This window comes from Bos javanicus, chromosome 15 (assembly GCF_032452875.1).
Source record: "Bos javanicus breed banteng chromosome 15, ARS-OSU_banteng_1.0, whole genome shotgun sequence".
Lineage (NCBI taxonomy): Eukaryota > Metazoa > Chordata > Mammalia > Artiodactyla > Bovidae > Bos > Bos javanicus.
Genome location: NC_083882.1, coordinates 48,987,955 through 49,004,599, shown reverse-complemented (window position 1 = coordinate 49,004,599; position 16,645 = coordinate 48,987,955). Strand labels below are relative to the sequence as shown.

General features: G+C 38.1%; 1 protein-coding gene across 1 annotated transcript; it reads left to right on the top strand.

The window, feature by feature from the left end:
* The first annotated feature begins 12,497 nt into the window (after positions 1-12,497).
* Positions 12,498-13,993, top strand: LOC133260997 (hemoglobin fetal subunit beta-like). Its single transcript, XM_061439607.1, has 3 exons — positions 12,498-12,583; positions 13,001-13,223; positions 13,803-13,993. The coding sequence occupies exons 1-3, from the start codon at positions 12,498-12,500 to the stop codon at positions 13,929-13,931; spliced, it is 438 nt and encodes a 145-aa protein (XP_061295591.1). The 3' UTR covers positions 13,932-13,993.
* The last annotated feature ends 2,652 nt before the right edge of the window (positions 13,994-16,645 follow it).

Genomic DNA, 16,645 nt, shown 5'->3' with positions numbered 1-16,645 from the left:
TGGGGGCAAGTGGCAAGAATGCAATGATGTGTTGTCGTGTTCAACACATCATTATATATTCAAAGATAATTTAGAAACTACTTAAATGTTTATTTGAGAATATTGGTAAAATATTATATGAACTATCATCCAACAAGTTAAATACTAATATAGATATGAATGATATATTAAGAGAAACGGTAATTGGTATACAGTGTACTTATCACTGTTGTGTGTATATTTCTTGTGAATATACACAAAAATGTCACATACATGTACATAACACATTTGATATGGAAATATATGTTCAAAATGTCAATTAATTACATTTGATTTATATTTTTCCTTTTTTGTAACTTAAAAATGCTCATTAACTAGGTTTTTGTCATTGCTGTTTTTTAACGTCAGACAACAAAATAATATCCGTTTAAACAGCTATCTAAAAATACAACTCGTTTGCTCTTCATCTTCCATAGGCTCTTCGTTCCTGTGTGTCCTCACAATCAGTCTTCATACTCCTGCTGGATACATTTAGAACATGACATCCACTTTCCTTTAGCATCCTTCACTGTTCTCAGTGTGGTCCAGCACCAGGTCATCAAAACCACTTGAAATTCTTTTAGAAGTGCAGATTCCTCAACTCCACCCCAGAACTGCTTAATCAGACACCCATAAGCACAAGAATTTGCATTTTAACAAGCTACCTTATACAATATCACATACATTGGTGTAACACTCTTGTAAGACATTTTTACTTCTGGATAACACCATGAATAACCCTAACTCTGGTCCATCATCTTTGATCATTTTGCTCTCTCTGTCTACGTTATCCACATGCTGTTACTGATTTTTGAAATTTTAAAAATATATTTATTTTATTTCTTGCTGGTATCGCTTTCTTTCCTTCATCCAGGTGCTATTAAGGAATCTTTTTGTATATAGGTCTTTAGTTTCTTTAGGTAGATATATTCCTAAGTATTTTATTCTTTATGTTGGAATGGTGAATGGAATTATTTCCTTTATTTCTCTTTATATTTTCTCATTATTAGTGTATAGGAATGCAAGGGATTTCTGTGTGTTGATTTTATATCCTGAAACTTTACTATATTCATTGATTAGCTCTAGTAATTTTCTGGTGGAGTCTTTAGGGTTTTCTATGTAGAGGATCATGTCATCTGCAAACAGTGAGAGTTTTACTTCTTCTTTTTTAATTTGGATTCCTTTTATTTCTTTTTCTGCTCTGATTGCTGTGGCCAAAACTTCCAAAACTATGTTGAATAGTAATGGTGAAAGTGGGCACCCTTGTCTTGTTCCTGACTTTAGAGGAAATGCTTTCAATTTTTCACCATTAAGGATAATGTTTGCTGTGGGTTTGTCATATATAGCTTTTATTATGTTGAGGTATGTTCCTTCTATTCCTGCTTTCTGGAGAGTTTTTATCCCTTTTCAAGTCCTGTGGCCACTGCTGAGTTTTCCAAATTTGCTGGCATATTGAGTGCAACACTTTCACAGCATCATCTTTCAGGATTAGAAACAGCTCCACTGGAATTCCATCACCTCCACTAGCTTTGTTGGTAGTGATGCTTTCTAAGGCCCACTTGACTTCACAGTCCAGGTTGTCTGGCTCTAGGTGAGTGATCACACCATCGTGATTATCTTGGTCATGAAGATCTTTTTTGTACAGTTCTTCTGTGTATTCTGGCCACCTCTTCTTAATATCTTCTGCTTCTGTTAGGTCCATACCATTTCTGTCCTTTATCAAGCCCATCTTTGCATGAAATGTTCCCTTGGTATCTCTAATTTTCTTGAAGAGATCTCTAGTCTTTCCCATTCTGTTGTTTTCCTCTATTTCGTTGCATTGGTCGCTGAGGAAGGCTTTCTTATCTCTTCTTGCTATTCTTTGGAACTCTGCATTCAGATGCTTATATGTTTCCTTTTCTCCTTTGCTTTTCACTTCTCTTCTTTTCACAGCTATTTGTAAGGCCTCCTCAGACAGCCATTTTGCTTTTTTGCATTTCTTTTCCATGGGGATGGTCCTGATCCCTGTCTCCTATACTCTCTTGTTCTTTATATTCTTTTCCTCTTCTTTCCCTTTCATTACATTCTTTTCCCTTCTCCTAGACCCTTTTTCCATCCATCCTTCCTTCCTCCCTTTCTTCTTCTTTTCTTCCTTCCTTCCTTCTTTCCAGGTATGCTAGTGGGTATATATTTGTATATCATTGTAGTAATATTTGAATTGAGAAGAATGAAATTTGATTTGAATGTTCATTCTTGGGTCCATTTTCACTTTTTTCTTGAGGACGCAGATGTGGAAATTTCTGCACTTCTTGTTTTCCCAAAAATCCTGTCAGACTTTATCAAGCTGAATAACATAAATCTTGTTTGCAATTCCTCTGCATTTTCTCTACACTCATATCATAAGTATCAGATTTTTTTTTGTTTCTCATTAAATTGTTCCCATTATCATGCATGCTCCATAAACCTAGTTCAGTAGCTGCTAGAAAGACAATATTTATTATTTTTCATTAACTTGATAGAGCTTTATTTCAATGACAGGATGGGTGAAAATCGAATTTTGTGGCCCAAAGTATACCTCTTATAAATATTTACAGAAACAGAGTGAAGCTCCATATAAAGTCAACTTGATAAAATTTTTGCTTTCTAAGTCTTAGTTTTCATGTCTATGAATTTAACTTTTTAAATTCATAGATAAAATTTAATTCATAGGTTTAAACTGTAAGATACATTACACAAGATCAGACTAAAATATTTATGCATAAATGAGACTGGGAATATATTTATAGAGGGAATGGATGGATGAAGGAAATGAAGCTAAGAGATAAGAACAGGGAGAGTAGAGTTTCTGAGTTTAGACACACTGAATCAGCCAATCACAGATGAAGAGCACTGAGCAACAAGAGTTCATCTTACATTCCCCCAAACCAATGAACTTGTATTATGCCCTGGGCTAATCTGCTCTCAGAAGCAGGGAGGGCAGGAGGCTGGGTGGGGCTCACAAGGAAGACCAGGGCCCCTGCTGCTTACACATGCTTTTGACACAACTTGCAGCTACACAAACACACATCATGGTGTATCTGACTCTTGAGAAGAAGGCTACTGTCATTGACTTGTGGAGCAAGATGAGGGTGGCTGAAGTTGGTCCGGATACTGTAGGCAGGCAGGTATTCAGTTTACAAGGCAGGCTGAAGGAGAGTGAATGTCAGTTGGGTGTGTGGGGACAGAGCCATTGCCTGAGATTCTGGCAGGCACTGACTCCCTCTGACCTTGTGCTGTTTTCACCCCCTAGGCTGCTGGTTGTCTACCCCTCCACTCAGAGGTTCTTTGACTATTTTGGGGACTTGTCCTTTGCTGATTTATGGGCAATGTTTTACCTTCTTTGTTTCCAGGCATCATTTCCTCTTATTCATTCTTGTTTTTCTCTGATCTCTGTAGTATCTTCTTTATATTTAAACATTTTGACTGTTTAAGTGTTTGAGTATTAAGACTTTCTTCTTTTATGTCACTTAAAAATTTTGTCTCACAATTTTCCCTTATCTCTTCCTTTCTAAGCTAGGAAGACAAAATGATGTATTGCTTCTTGAAACAGTTAAAAAAAAATAAAAAATGATAGCAAGTTCGAAATTAAGACAGAAAGAGAGAAACATTTCTAAGTATAAATTCAGGCTGATATGGGTGGCTTCACATCAGTAGTAACATCGACACTTCAGCCATCTTTCTGCTTATATTCCAGGGGCACAGCTTGAGATGAGACTGAAATACTAAGTCAAAATTGGGTGCCTCTGCTAACATTGTCCTTGATTTTTATCTCTGCCACACAGCTCCTGGGCAATATACTGGTGAGTACACTGGCTTGAAACTTTGGCAAGGAATTCACCCCAGAATTTCAGGCTGCCTGTCAGAAGGTGGCGGCTGGTATGGTTAACGCTCTCACCTACAAATACCATTGAGATCCTGTCCTATTTTTTTTTTTTTTTCAAAATGAATGTTTATTTCTAATTGATTGATGATTAGTTTACAATATTGGTTTGATTACTATCATACATTAATATGAATTAACCATAGGTGTATGTATTTCCCCTCCCAGCTGAATCTCCCTCTCACCTCTGGCCCATTCCCACCCCTCTAGGTTATTACAGAGTTCCCATTCGAATTCCTTGAGTTGATGACCATTGTGATAGCTTATGTTGAATGGTGTCAGATTTTTGGCTTCCAGAGCAGACAGTTTCGATCCGGGGCCAGAGACAAAATTTGATCACTCAGAGCTTTTGCGTGGCAGTTTTATTACAGTGAAAAGGGGACAGAGAAACCTTCTGACATAGACATCAGAAGGGGAACAGGAGACTGTCCTACTAGCTAGTCTCATCAAGACCTTATATAATTTTTCAGTTGGTTAGTAACAATGGAAAGGTCTTATCAAACCCTCTCCCTAAATCCTAAAATAACAGGATTAGTCAGAAGTTCTTAAGAAGGAGAACCATGTCCTCAAGCAACATCCATTGTTTTTCTATAATCATTAGTGGACTTCCCTGATGGCTCAGAAGGTAAAGCCTCTGTCTACAATGCGAGAGACTGGGGTTTGATCCCTGGGTTGGGAAGATTCCCTGGAGAAGGAAATGGCAACCCACTCCAGTACTCTTACCTTGAAAATCCCGTGGATGGAGGAGCTTGGTGCAGGCTACTGTCCACGGAGTTGCAAAGAGTCTGGAACGACTGAGCGACTTCATTTTCACTTTCACTTTCTTTCAATCATTAGTGCAAAGTTTAAAGAAAAACATATTCTTTTTTTTTTTTTTTTTAAACTTTACATAATTGTATTAGTTTCGCCAAATATCAAAATGAATCCATCACAGGAAAAACATATTCTTGAGCAAGATGAATTGTTTTGTTGTTTAATCATTCAGTTCAGTTCAGTTCAGTCACTCAGTCATGTCTGACTCTTTGCAACCCCATGAATCGCAGCACGACAGGCCTCCCTGTCCATCACCAACTCCCGGAGTTCACTCAAACTCACGTCCATCGAGTTGGTGATGCCATCCAGCCATCTCATCCTCTGTCGTCCCCTTTTCCTCCTGCCCCCAATCCCTCCCAGCATCAGGGTCTTTTCCAGTGAGTCAACTCTTCACATGAGGTGGCCAAAGTACTGGAGTTTCAGTTTTAGCATCATTCCTTCCAAAGAACACCCAGGGCTGCTCTCCTTCAGAATGGACTGGTTGGATCTCCCTGCAGTCCAAGGAACTCTCAAGAGTCTTCTCCAATACCACAGTTCAAAAGCATCAATTCTTCGGCTCTCAGCTTTCTTCACAGTCCAACTCTCACATCCATACATGACCACTGGAAAAAACATAGCCTTGACTAGACGGACCTTTGTTGGCAAAGTAATGTCCCTGCTTTTCAATGTGCTGTCTAGGTTGGTCATAGCTTTCCTTCCAAGGAGTAAGCATCATTTAATCATTAGCTCTGGGCTTAAAGAAAGTTAATCTTCAGACTGTTGTCAAAACAACTCAAAGTTCAAGAAAAATTTCTTATGTGACTAAGACAATGTAATGTAGAAAAAAACAGTTTGTCCTTTTCTCCTCCTCGAGAGCTCTAGACCCCTTGATGGCCCTGGACTCCTTATCAATCTACCTAAGAGTTAACTCTCTCAACTGGAAGATCCTATTTCCCTACATTCTTCTATTGTTTAACAATTCAAAAAATTTAAAGTCATTTTTGAGTTACAATATTGTTTCTGTTGTTTTTATGTTGTTTTTTACGCCACAAGGCATGTCAGATCTTAGCTCCCTGAACAGAAATAGAACTCTCACCCCCTGCATTAGACCAAGCCTTAAACACTAGACTGTCATGGAAGTCCCAGTATTTCCCCAGATTTTATCTTCTGAACTTGGCGAAATAATGTCCACCCTCAATGATATGACTTCTTCCTAATAAAGAACTTTCAGCTCAATTTCCTGATTCATTTTACTCATTTTTTTTTTTCTTTCCGCTAAGGATATGGGAAAGTCCCTGAGGTCTACAGATAGAAAGGCTTTGTGTCTTATACAGAGAGAACAGGGAAATGAGAAAAGTAAGGGGACCACACAGTCAATAACGGATGACATTCCTGTCTCAAAGCATAAGAACTATAAGAAGGTTTAAAATATAGTGAGGATACTAGCATTACAAGGGCTCATGGGAAACTTCAAATTTAGACAGAAACTTCAGGATAACACTGTGATCCATATCCACTAAGTATCAAGAAATAATGTGCTCAGAGACAAAATGATTGCTCAAGAAACTGTTATTAATGATTCCTTTTTTCCTACTTCCCTTGCCTGCACATTTTAGGCAACAATGCTATGTTAAATCAGGTGTTCCTATTCTAATGTATAATCTCCCTCTCCCACTTGCCCCAAAACACCTCTAAAATTAACCCCAACCTCCGATTTCAGGTAAAGCTCAGTGCTCACATAACACTTGCTTGAATCTTTTGACCTTGGCATCAGTGAAATTTCCAGTATTGCCTAAGGAAATTCTTCCAAACTCTCCCACTCCAAACTTTTCACATTTCTTCCTGTCTAGCATACTTCCTGTCTAGCACACCCTGTGTCCTGTATAAGTGTTTCTGCCTTTTGTACTATCCTACATGATTACCATGTCTTATATAGCAGATCCTCCATAGACAGTAAGTGTATGTTTACTAAGTGTAGTAATCAATGAGTGAACAATTATTTCTTGTCCCAAAACTCCTGGGAGTAGAGGACAATCTGAAAAATATGCTATTGCGTAGTGTTTCTTTGGTGCTAGTTCTACAATATACAATGAGGAAGCACACAGGAAAGTAAATCACTGATTAGATATTTGCTTTCTGATTATAGGTAGTACTTTTAAAAATTTTTAACTATTTAATATGGAGTATATCCAATTAAAACAGTTGTGATAGTTTCAAGTGCACAGCAAAGTGACTAAACCATTTATATCCATGTTTCTGTTCTTCCCCAAACTCCCTCGCATCCAGGCTGGCACATATCATTGATTGACTTTCCTGTGCTATTCAGTAAGACCTTGTTGGTTATCCATTTTAAAGATAGCAGTGTGTACTTGTCCATCCCAAACTCCCTAACTAACTATCCCTTGTGAAATTATTTTTGTCATATATAAAATTGGAAGGACTTCAGGAACCTTCTAACTTGCATGCATTTCTTTAAATCTACATCATGCTCCTGTTGATTAAATTTAGACTTGACTACCTGAAACAGAACATGTTGCTTCCTTCTATAAAATGTGCATTCAGAATAATTTTATCTTACTGCCAGGTTATTGGCAGTGCATTAAAGTTTACTGTTTCACCACTGTATTTTGAACTGTCTGAAGGCAAATGAGCTTTTAAATATTTATTTGTTTCTTCTCATGTTTTTATACATAGTAGGCAATGAGAATCCTTTACACCCCAACACTATGTTTAATAACCACAGGGTCACATCCCAGAATCAGAGACATCTCAGGAAAATCTTAGCAAGTTTCCTTTCACACTCCTGAGCACAGAAAAGTCATCATAAGAATTAGACATTTTCAAAAGATTTTAAAGAGGGTAAGAGAGACTGTGTGTTTCACAATTTGGAATGAGAAAGCAAAGTACCCTTCTTCCTTCTAAATGTTCATAAAAAAATGAAAGAATATCTGAAGAACTTACTGTACTCTCTTTTGTTCCTTCACCTTTGGAACTGGCCAATGAATCTAGATAAAAAGTTGGGACTGAAAATCCCAATGCTGGAGAATTCAAGAGAACATCACTGGGGTGGGATTTGGATCAAGTTCAAACAGTTGCTGTATTGCTGGTGTTGGTTTCTCTGTTAGGAGTGAGGGAGTCAAAGGATGGAAAGAGACTTGGCAGCTTGTTATATGTTTTGATTCCTTGTTAAAGTGGAGCTTATGTAAAAGTCTAAAAGTAAAATTAATTCCTTAATATTTCATTTTATTTGATAATTTACCCAATAGTTACTTCTAGTTCCATCCTATCACGTTGCTTCATAGATCATGTTCAGTATGTGTTAATGCAGATGGTATATATATAGAAGAAAGAAAGATGGAAAGAGACCAGAGGCAAGGAGAGAAGGACAACGACAGGGAGGCAGACACAGAGAGTCAAAGAGAGAGAAAGGGGGAGGGGGGAGGGGGAAGGAGAGGAGAGAGAGAGAGAAGTAAGTAATGTTGTGCATTGATTTCCATAATCATTTTAAAATCAGCCAGTTGAATGTCATGGGAATTTAGAATGCTATTCTAGATTTTCCATCTCTTAAGCCTCAGAGCAGTGCTCTGAAAGTTGGCTTCGGGAGTTAATGCCTTATATATTTGTCAAGGGTGCCCAGTCTGAAGTCACGATTCTGCCTTTCCAGACATACAGCTTCAAATTTCACTTGAGAAAGACTGCCCCTTTGTTCTTGATAAATCAATATCATAGCCCACTTTTGAGGTAAATAAAAGCTAATTCTGAATGAGTTAAAACCTGAGGCCAGTGCAGGAAATATTAATAAGCAATTGATAAACTGAGACATTAACTGTCCTATAATAATTAAGATATATTTTATCAAAGTTATTACTATATTGACTTTACTGGTTTTAGAAAAAAAAAATATGACCTTTTTTTTTTTTTTAAATATGACCTTTTAAAAATGAGTTAAATCGCACCATTTCTAAACTATTCTGTTTATAACCTCTGTTTCTATGAGTTCTGCTCTTCAAGAAGAATTTACTTCATTTCATTTTTTGTTTTATTTTATTCTGCTTTATTTTTGAAACAATGCTAAAACTGAGGTAACTAAGATATTGTACATCTGAGGAAGAAGAGTAAATAATAACCACTTTATCTTGTAATAAACTTTAATGGAAAATAATCAAATAAATAGCTACTTTACCCAGAAAAATACAGATGGGTTTGGTGAAATATTCTACTTGGGTAATTAAAAATTGAACATCAAAGCATGTACAAAAGAATTCTAGTTGAGTGAAATTTTTGAACCAAATGATGAAACCACACATCTCTGGATGAATCTCATGATTCTCTTGAAGAAAGTCAATATTCACCCACTTAATAATACTCAGATTAGGTCCATCCTGGTATAGAACATTAAGAATTAGGTCACCTTGCCAGACTGCAATAAAGGGGAAAAAAAAAATAAAACAACAAAAAACTGTCTATTTCTCTCTGTGTGGACTTGTATGAGTGTGTGCTTATGTGTGTGTGTTCAGTGCTCAGTGGGGCTGGAATCAAAGTAGAGTAGACATGCTGTGGATCCCTTCACAGAGTACAAGAAAGCTCATGATGGTGAAGATGGTAGTGGGCCTAAGAAGCATTCCAAAACCTTTTTAGTGGTGACCTGGATTTGCACTTTAGGCTCTGAACATAACCCTACTTATATAACTATTCACGCTTCCTTTTTTTTGCCTGAACTTTTGATTGTCTTATAACAACTTGCAGCCTTATCCCTGCAGAGTTATGGTAATAGAAAGAAAAACCTGTTTCACTCTTTAATCATACCAAGTAGACTGAAGCGACTTAGGCAGAAGCAGCAGCATCAATGGTGAAAGACAACAACTCTTGCCCTGACACTTGCATGATGGTGGCTGCAGCAGTCAGTACAAAAGAGGGGCTCATAGACCATTCATGGCAAAGAAAGACATAAAAAAGAAGACACAGTAGAATTATTTGTAAATATATATATGTGTGTGTGTGTGTGTGTATACACACACATATATACACTGTAATACTACTCAGGTATAAAAAAGAATGAAATTTTGCCAGTTGCAACAACTTGGATGAACCTATAGTATATTATGCTTGGTGAAATCTCAGACAAAGAAAGACAAAATCCTGTTTATTGTGACTTATATGTGGAACATAAAAAGCAAAACAAACTAATATAACAAAGCAGAAATAAACTCAGAGATATAGAGAACAAACTACTTGTTACCCATGGGGAGAGAGAAGAGGGGAGGGTCAGGATAGGGGTAGGGGATTAAAAGATACAAATTACTGTGTACAAAATAGATTAGCAACAAGGATATATTGTACAGAACAGAAAATACAGTCAATAATTTATTGCAACTTTAAATGGTGCATAGTCCTTAAAAATACTGAATCACTATGTTGTATATCTGAAACTAATATAATATTATAGATCAAATATTTTAAAATAATTAATTCAAATCAAATGAATTAGGGAAATCATTTTTGAAAACAGAAAAGGATACGGGAAGTCTTTAAGTACATGCTAATTTCTGTCAGTCAAGACAGCAAAATTGTAGCCCTGACAATTTGGCTCCTTTACAAGAAAATATAGAAATGGACTATACTATTATTTAGTAAGTTCTGTGAGTTTTCCATAACACAGAGTTCCTGAAAAGATATGTCCAAAGTTTTCCAGAAGAAGTCCTTTAACTCACGTATGCCTGACCTCTGATATCAGAGATATAAAATAGGTCTTTTAAAGAGTACAAATATAAAACAATGATAAAGCTAATGGAGATTTCAGTTTAATCAATTGAAACTCAAAACTCAAGGTCAAATCAAATGTAGTTTTTTGTTTGTTTTTTGTTTTTAACATTTAAAATATTTGAAAGATTTCTTTTCCCAGAAGTCAACATGTGGAAATTTTTTTCTAAGTGTAGACCAATAGTTAGAGCTTCTTTCTTTGAAGGTTGCAGAAAAGAGTGATATAAATTGAAAATGTTTAAACTCTATATTTTTTCCCCTATAATCTTGTGGGCATATAATCCTACCCTAACTTCCAGACAGCCAGGCAAGAGCCAACACTTTTCTACATGTCTGAAAATATCAGAATGAATTTGTTCACAAGTACTTGAATGGGAATGGGCCAGATCAAAGGGGTGAGGAATCTTCATTTACCTAGCAATGATGGAAAAAAATATTTTGGAGGCTGGAGTAATTAAAACTGGACATTTATGAATTTCTTTGTAACAACTAGAAATGCAGACGTCCTTTCCTTCTAGTTCCCCTAAAAATATATTAGTTGGAGTTACAGAGACATAGAGCTGAAAGAATGAGAGATTTTTTAAAAACATGTTTTGCCAGTGATGGCAAAGGTGAGAGAAAGGTGATTCTAGACATCAAGTTGTCTGAATCAGGAGAAGGTTCTAAGGTGAGAGAAGGGAAGTAAATATATATGCTGCTATCCTTACTGAAAGGAAGTGGAAATTCAAGAAGAAGGGAAAATGCAGAAAGTAGAGATCATAGAAAGTAGGGGAACCTCAGGGAACTCTGAGATCTAATGCTGAGCTCAGAAATGCTTTCTGCTTTTGCTTTTTCATTAAATCTTCTAGTAGTAAGAAGCAGACCTCTACACTTCAGAAGTTCTTCTTCCGTAAGAAGGTTAAGAGGATTTATTACATGGGTTGGAGGAGGTGTAAAGAGAGAAGAAATATTTGAAAAGCTGTAGATAAAGAAGGATACATTTTAGTAAAAGAAGGTATAAACAAAGTATATAGAGAAAACAGAATTAAAGATGAACTGAAATAGAAGAAATTTTTATGCACACAGTACTCTTAGAGGTTTAGAGGAGAAAACCAGATAATCTGATTCAAACTGGAATGTCTTTCCACAATTTTATCCCTCTTAAATCACAGAGAAGTTTCTCTGTTCTTGAAGACACTTTGGCAGGTCAGTTTATGAGGAAACAATTTATATGCCTTGATTTAGTCGTTGAACACATTGCCTCTCTCAGGGTTATTGAAACTTTGGGGGTTTGATTGATTTTTTACTTTGTATTTCTTACTACATGGAGAGGTCTCTATGTTTTCATCTATGGATTAATGGAGTAGCTATTTCATAGGAATTCTTGATCCATACTTATTCTATTTTTCTATCATTATTTATTTGGTCATAAATTAAATTAAGAAAAAATTGAATGAGTAGATAAGCAAATGAATATTTGTTTTCATACCAGAACGACTTAATCCCAAACAAGCAAACAAAAGAGATACGTATTTAGAACAGGGGCAGAGGTTTCATCCATGCTGTCCTTGTAATTCTTTTGCATATTCTGAAGGCACAGGAGATGATCCATCCACATCGTCTTAAGCTGAATCATAGTGGACAAATCCTTTCCACTTTCTGGAGCCCAGATTCTTCATTTGTATAATAAGAAAATTGAGGAGGTGGTTTCCAAGAGGTTACTTCGTTGTGATTCTAAAATCTCTACAAGCAAACTTGCTAAGGAAGATGATTTTAGTAGCAGTTTGTGTTGCTGGAATGACTGAGACCTAGAGATGCCCAGAAAGAGGGCTGAAGGTCTAAAGTCAGTGCCAGGAAGACTAAGGAGAGGTATGACTGTCATCATTCAAGCCTCACCCTGTGGAACCACACCTTGGCCTGAGCCAAACTGCTCACAGAAGCAGGGAGGTCAGGAGGCAGGGCTAAGCATAAAAGGAAGAGCTGGGCCAGCTGCTGCTTACACTTGCTTCTGACACAACCGTGTTCATTAGCAACTACACAAACAGACACCATGCTGAGTGCTGAGGAGAAGGCTGCGGTCACCTCCCTATTTGCCAAGGTGAAAGTGGATGAAGTTGGTGGTGAGGCCCTGGGCAGGTAGGTATCCCGCTTACAAGACAGGTTTGCTGCTGCTGCTGCTAAGTTGCTTCAGTTGTGTCCAACTCTGTGCGACCCCATAGACGGCAGCCCACCAGGCTTCACCGTCCCTGGGATTCTCCAGGCAAGAACTTTGGAGTGGGTTGCCATTTCCTTCTCCAATGCATGAAAGTGAAAAGTGAAAGTGAAGTCGCTCAGTCATGTCCGACGCTCAGCGACCCCATGGACTGCAGCCTTCCAGGCTCCTCCGTCCATGGGATTTTCCAGGCAAGAGTACTGGAGTGGGGTGCCATTGCCTTCTCCGACAAGACAGGTTTAAGGAGAATGAAATGCACCTGGGCATGTGAGGACAGAGCCGTCCCTGAGATTCTGAAAGCTGCTGACTTCCTCTGACCTTGTGCTGTTTTCTCCCCTTAGGCTGCTGGCTGTCTACCCCTGGACTGAGAGGTTCTTTGAGTCCTTTGGGGACTTGTCCTCTGCCGATGCCATTTTGGGAAACCCTAAGGTGAAGGCCCATGGCAAGAAGGTGCTAGACTCCTTCTGTGAGGGCCTGAAGCAACTTGATGACTTCAAGGGTGCCTTTGCTTCGCTGAGTGAGCTGCACTGTGATAAGCTGCACGTGGATCCTGAGAACTTCAGGGTGAGTTTGTGGAATCCTCAATATTCTCTTTTTATGGTCAAGCTTGTGTCATGGGGATAGGGCTGACTGGCAGGACGTAGTTTAGAATGGAGAAGATGTATTCTGGTTAAAGTGCTAAGGACTCCTCAGAACCGTTTAGATTCTTTTAACCTCTTTGCTCACAATAATCATTTCTTCTGATTCATTCTTGTTCTCTGTTGTCTGCAATGTCTTCTCTTTTTAATTATACTCTTTGAGTGTTCAGTTTGAAAAAAAGATTTCTTCATCTACTTTAAAAATGATATCTACTCTTTTCCCCTTATCTGTTCCTTTCAAGGGATAAAATGTTGTATTGCTTTTCAAAGTGGTTCAAAATAATAAAAATGATAACAAGTTCTGGATTAAGATAGAAAGAGAGAAACATTTCTAAATGTAAATTCAGCCTGCTATGGGTAGCTTCACATCAGCAGTAGCATCTATACTTCAGTCATCTTTGTGCTAATACCCTAGGGGCACAGCTTGGGATGAATCTGAAGCACTCTGAATCTAACCTGGGCACCTGCACTAACCCTGCCCTTGCTTAATGTCTTTTCCACACAGCTCCTGGGCAACGTGCTGGTGGTTGTGCTGGCTCGCTGCTTTGGCAGTGAATTCTCCCCGGAGCTGCAGGCTAGCTTTCAGAAGGTGGTGACTGGGGTGGCCAATGTCCTGGCCCACAGATACCACTAAGCTCCCCTTCCTGATTTCCAGGAAAGGTATTTTCATCCTCAGAGCCCAAAAACTGAATATGGAAAAATTATGAAGCGTTGTGTGCATCTGCCTAATAAAGACATTTATTTTCATTGCACTGGTGTATTTAAATTATTTCACTGTCTCTTACTCAGATGGGCACACAGGAGGGCAAAGCACTGAAGACATAAAGAAATGAAGGGCTAAGTTCAGACTTTGAGAAAATATATCAGTATCTTGGACCCCATGACAGGAGTGGTTGTAAACAGCTGATGTTATTGGAAAACAGGCTCTGCTCCTTACTCTTACTTTCCTTTAAAGAATTCAAGTTGCAGCTTAATTTGTGAGTTAGATCATTGCTAAGTTTTATTAAAATAAATTATGTTATTTAGCTTTTTTTTTTTTTTTGTAAATGTCTTCTCTCTCTTTAATTGTCCAGAACCTCACCTAAATCCATTAGGTTCTTCTGCCTAAGGACACCATTGTTTAAAACTTTCTTTAGGCACTTTACTGTCCCATTGCTCTTTCTCCCCTGACTTCTTATTATCCTTGTTTTCTCTGCCATCTTACAAAGATCTACCTGAAGGGCAGAACCTTCTGTCCTGGATTCTGGAAATGACATACGAATTTTGAGTAATCCTTGTTCCCTCTTGTATCCTAATTCTGAATCTCAGTTCAGTTCACTTCAGTGGCTCAGTTGTGTGTGATTCTTTGCGATCCCATGGACTTCAGGGGGAGGTAGTTTTGCTCTCACTTTGCTTGTACTATAATATTGTGATAAATATTGGATTGATGAGAATGTAAAAAGGGACTTTTGTGGCTTGATAGTCACTCCTGTCTTGCAATCCTTTCATGGGATTCCACTAAACAGAATTCCATTCTCCCCAGGATGCTTTAGCATCTACATCACGGAAGTGACTAGAGGTCTGCCCTCTTTATCCAGTCTCTGATGGCTTCTCTGCCTTTGTAGTCGTTAGCATACTGTTACCAGAAGCAACATATACCAATTTAATCCTCTCCTTCAATAACCGCTTATCCGGATACTTGATTCTGGAAATGATGTATGAATTTTTAGTAATCCTTGTTTCCTCTTGCATCCTAATTCTGAATCTCTGTTCAGTTCAGTCCAGTGGCTTAGTTGTGTACAATTCTTTGCAACCCCATGGACTGCAGCATGCCAGGCTTCCCTGTCCATCACCAATTCCTGGAGCTTGCTCAGATTCATGCCCATTGAGTTGGTGATGCCATTCAACCATTTCATCCTCTGTCATCCCCTTCTCTTGCCTTCAGTTTTTCCCAGCATCAGGGTCTTTTCCAATGAGTCAGTTCTTCATATCAGGTGGCCAAAGTGTTGAAGCTTCAGCTTCAGTATCAGTCCTTCCAGTGAATATTCAGGACTGATATCCTTCAGGTTTGATTGGTTTGATCTCCTTGCAGTCCAAGGGACTCTCATGAGTCTTCTCCAACATCACAGTTCAAAAGCATCAATTCTTCAGCGGTCACGTTTCTTCATTGTCCAACTCTCACATCCACACATGACTACTGGAAAAACCATAGCCTTGACTAGATGGACATTTGTTGGTAAAGTAGTGTCTCTGCTTTTTAATATGCTGTCTAGATTTGTCATAGCTTTTCTTCCAAGAAGCAAGCATCTTTGAATTTCATGGCTGCAGTCACCATCTTCAGTGCCTTTGGAGCCCCCCAAAATAAAGTCCTCACTGTTTCCATTGTTTCCCCATATATTTGCCGTCAGATGATGAGACCAGATGCCATGGTATTAGTTTTCTGAATGCTGACTTTTAAGCCAGCTCTTTCACTCTCCTCTTTCACTTTCATCAAGAGGCTCTTTAGCTCCTCTTTGCTTTCTTCCATAAGGGGGGTGACACCTGCATATCTGAGCTTATTGATATTTCTCCTGGCAATCTTGATTCCAGCTTGTGCTTCATCCAGCCCGACATTTTGCATAATGTACTTGGCATAGAAGTTAGATAAGCAGGGCGACGATACACAGCCTTGACGCATTCCTTTCCCTATTCTGAATCTAGTTGGGGAGGTTCTGAATTTACAGTTACAAGTGACTGTAAATGAGTATACAAGGCTTTTATGAGATCTGAGGATGAAGCCCTTGGTATGAAATGGTGGTAAAGATAAGTAGTATAGACAATTGTCCAGAAGACAAGAAGACAAAAGTCAGAAAAGAAAAGGAGGCCAAGTCACTGATGAATAATGTGTTTGTGTATTCTGAGAATTTCAGGTAGACAGGAAAGATAACTGAAGCAAAACTGCCTGAGATAGAATAGAATAGATTATAAATTTTGGTGAACACAGTGGAGCATATTCTTAAAGTTAAAAACAGACAAGAGGATACAATTCAGCCATTACTCACAAGATGTTTGCACTGCCAGTCGACAAGTAAAGTAAGATAGTTTAACAGTTTAGAACATCACTTTGAAATCAGACAGCCAGGATTGAAAAAACATTACTACTTATTAGCTCTGACCTTGTGAAAAATCTTCTGTCAATTTGGTATATAAACATGTCGTCTTTAAGTTTGCAGGAAAATGAAAAAAAAAATAAAAGTCTCAACACAATTCCATACTTTGACCTTTAACAAAAGTTAATGTCAGGTGAGAATTTACAAAGAGTAAGTTGACTCATTTAACATCTCTTCCTAAATGCAAAAGATCTCAGGCTGGGGTGGCAATATTGAAGAG

Excerpts from the sequence above, each read along its gene's own strand:
- LOC133260997 (XM_061439607.1), top strand. The coding sequence starts at position 12,498 with ATGCTGAGTGCTGAGGAGAAGGCTGCGGTCACCTCCCTATTTGCCAAG. Across the intron at positions 12,584-13,000 it reads GGTGGTGAGGCCCTGGGCAG|GCTGCTGGCTGTCTACCCCT; the intron begins GTAGGTATCCCG and ends TTCTCCCCTTAG. Across the intron at positions 13,224-13,802 it reads TGGATCCTGAGAACTTCAGG|CTCCTGGGCAACGTGCTGGT; the intron begins GTGAGTTTGTGG and ends TTTTCCACACAG.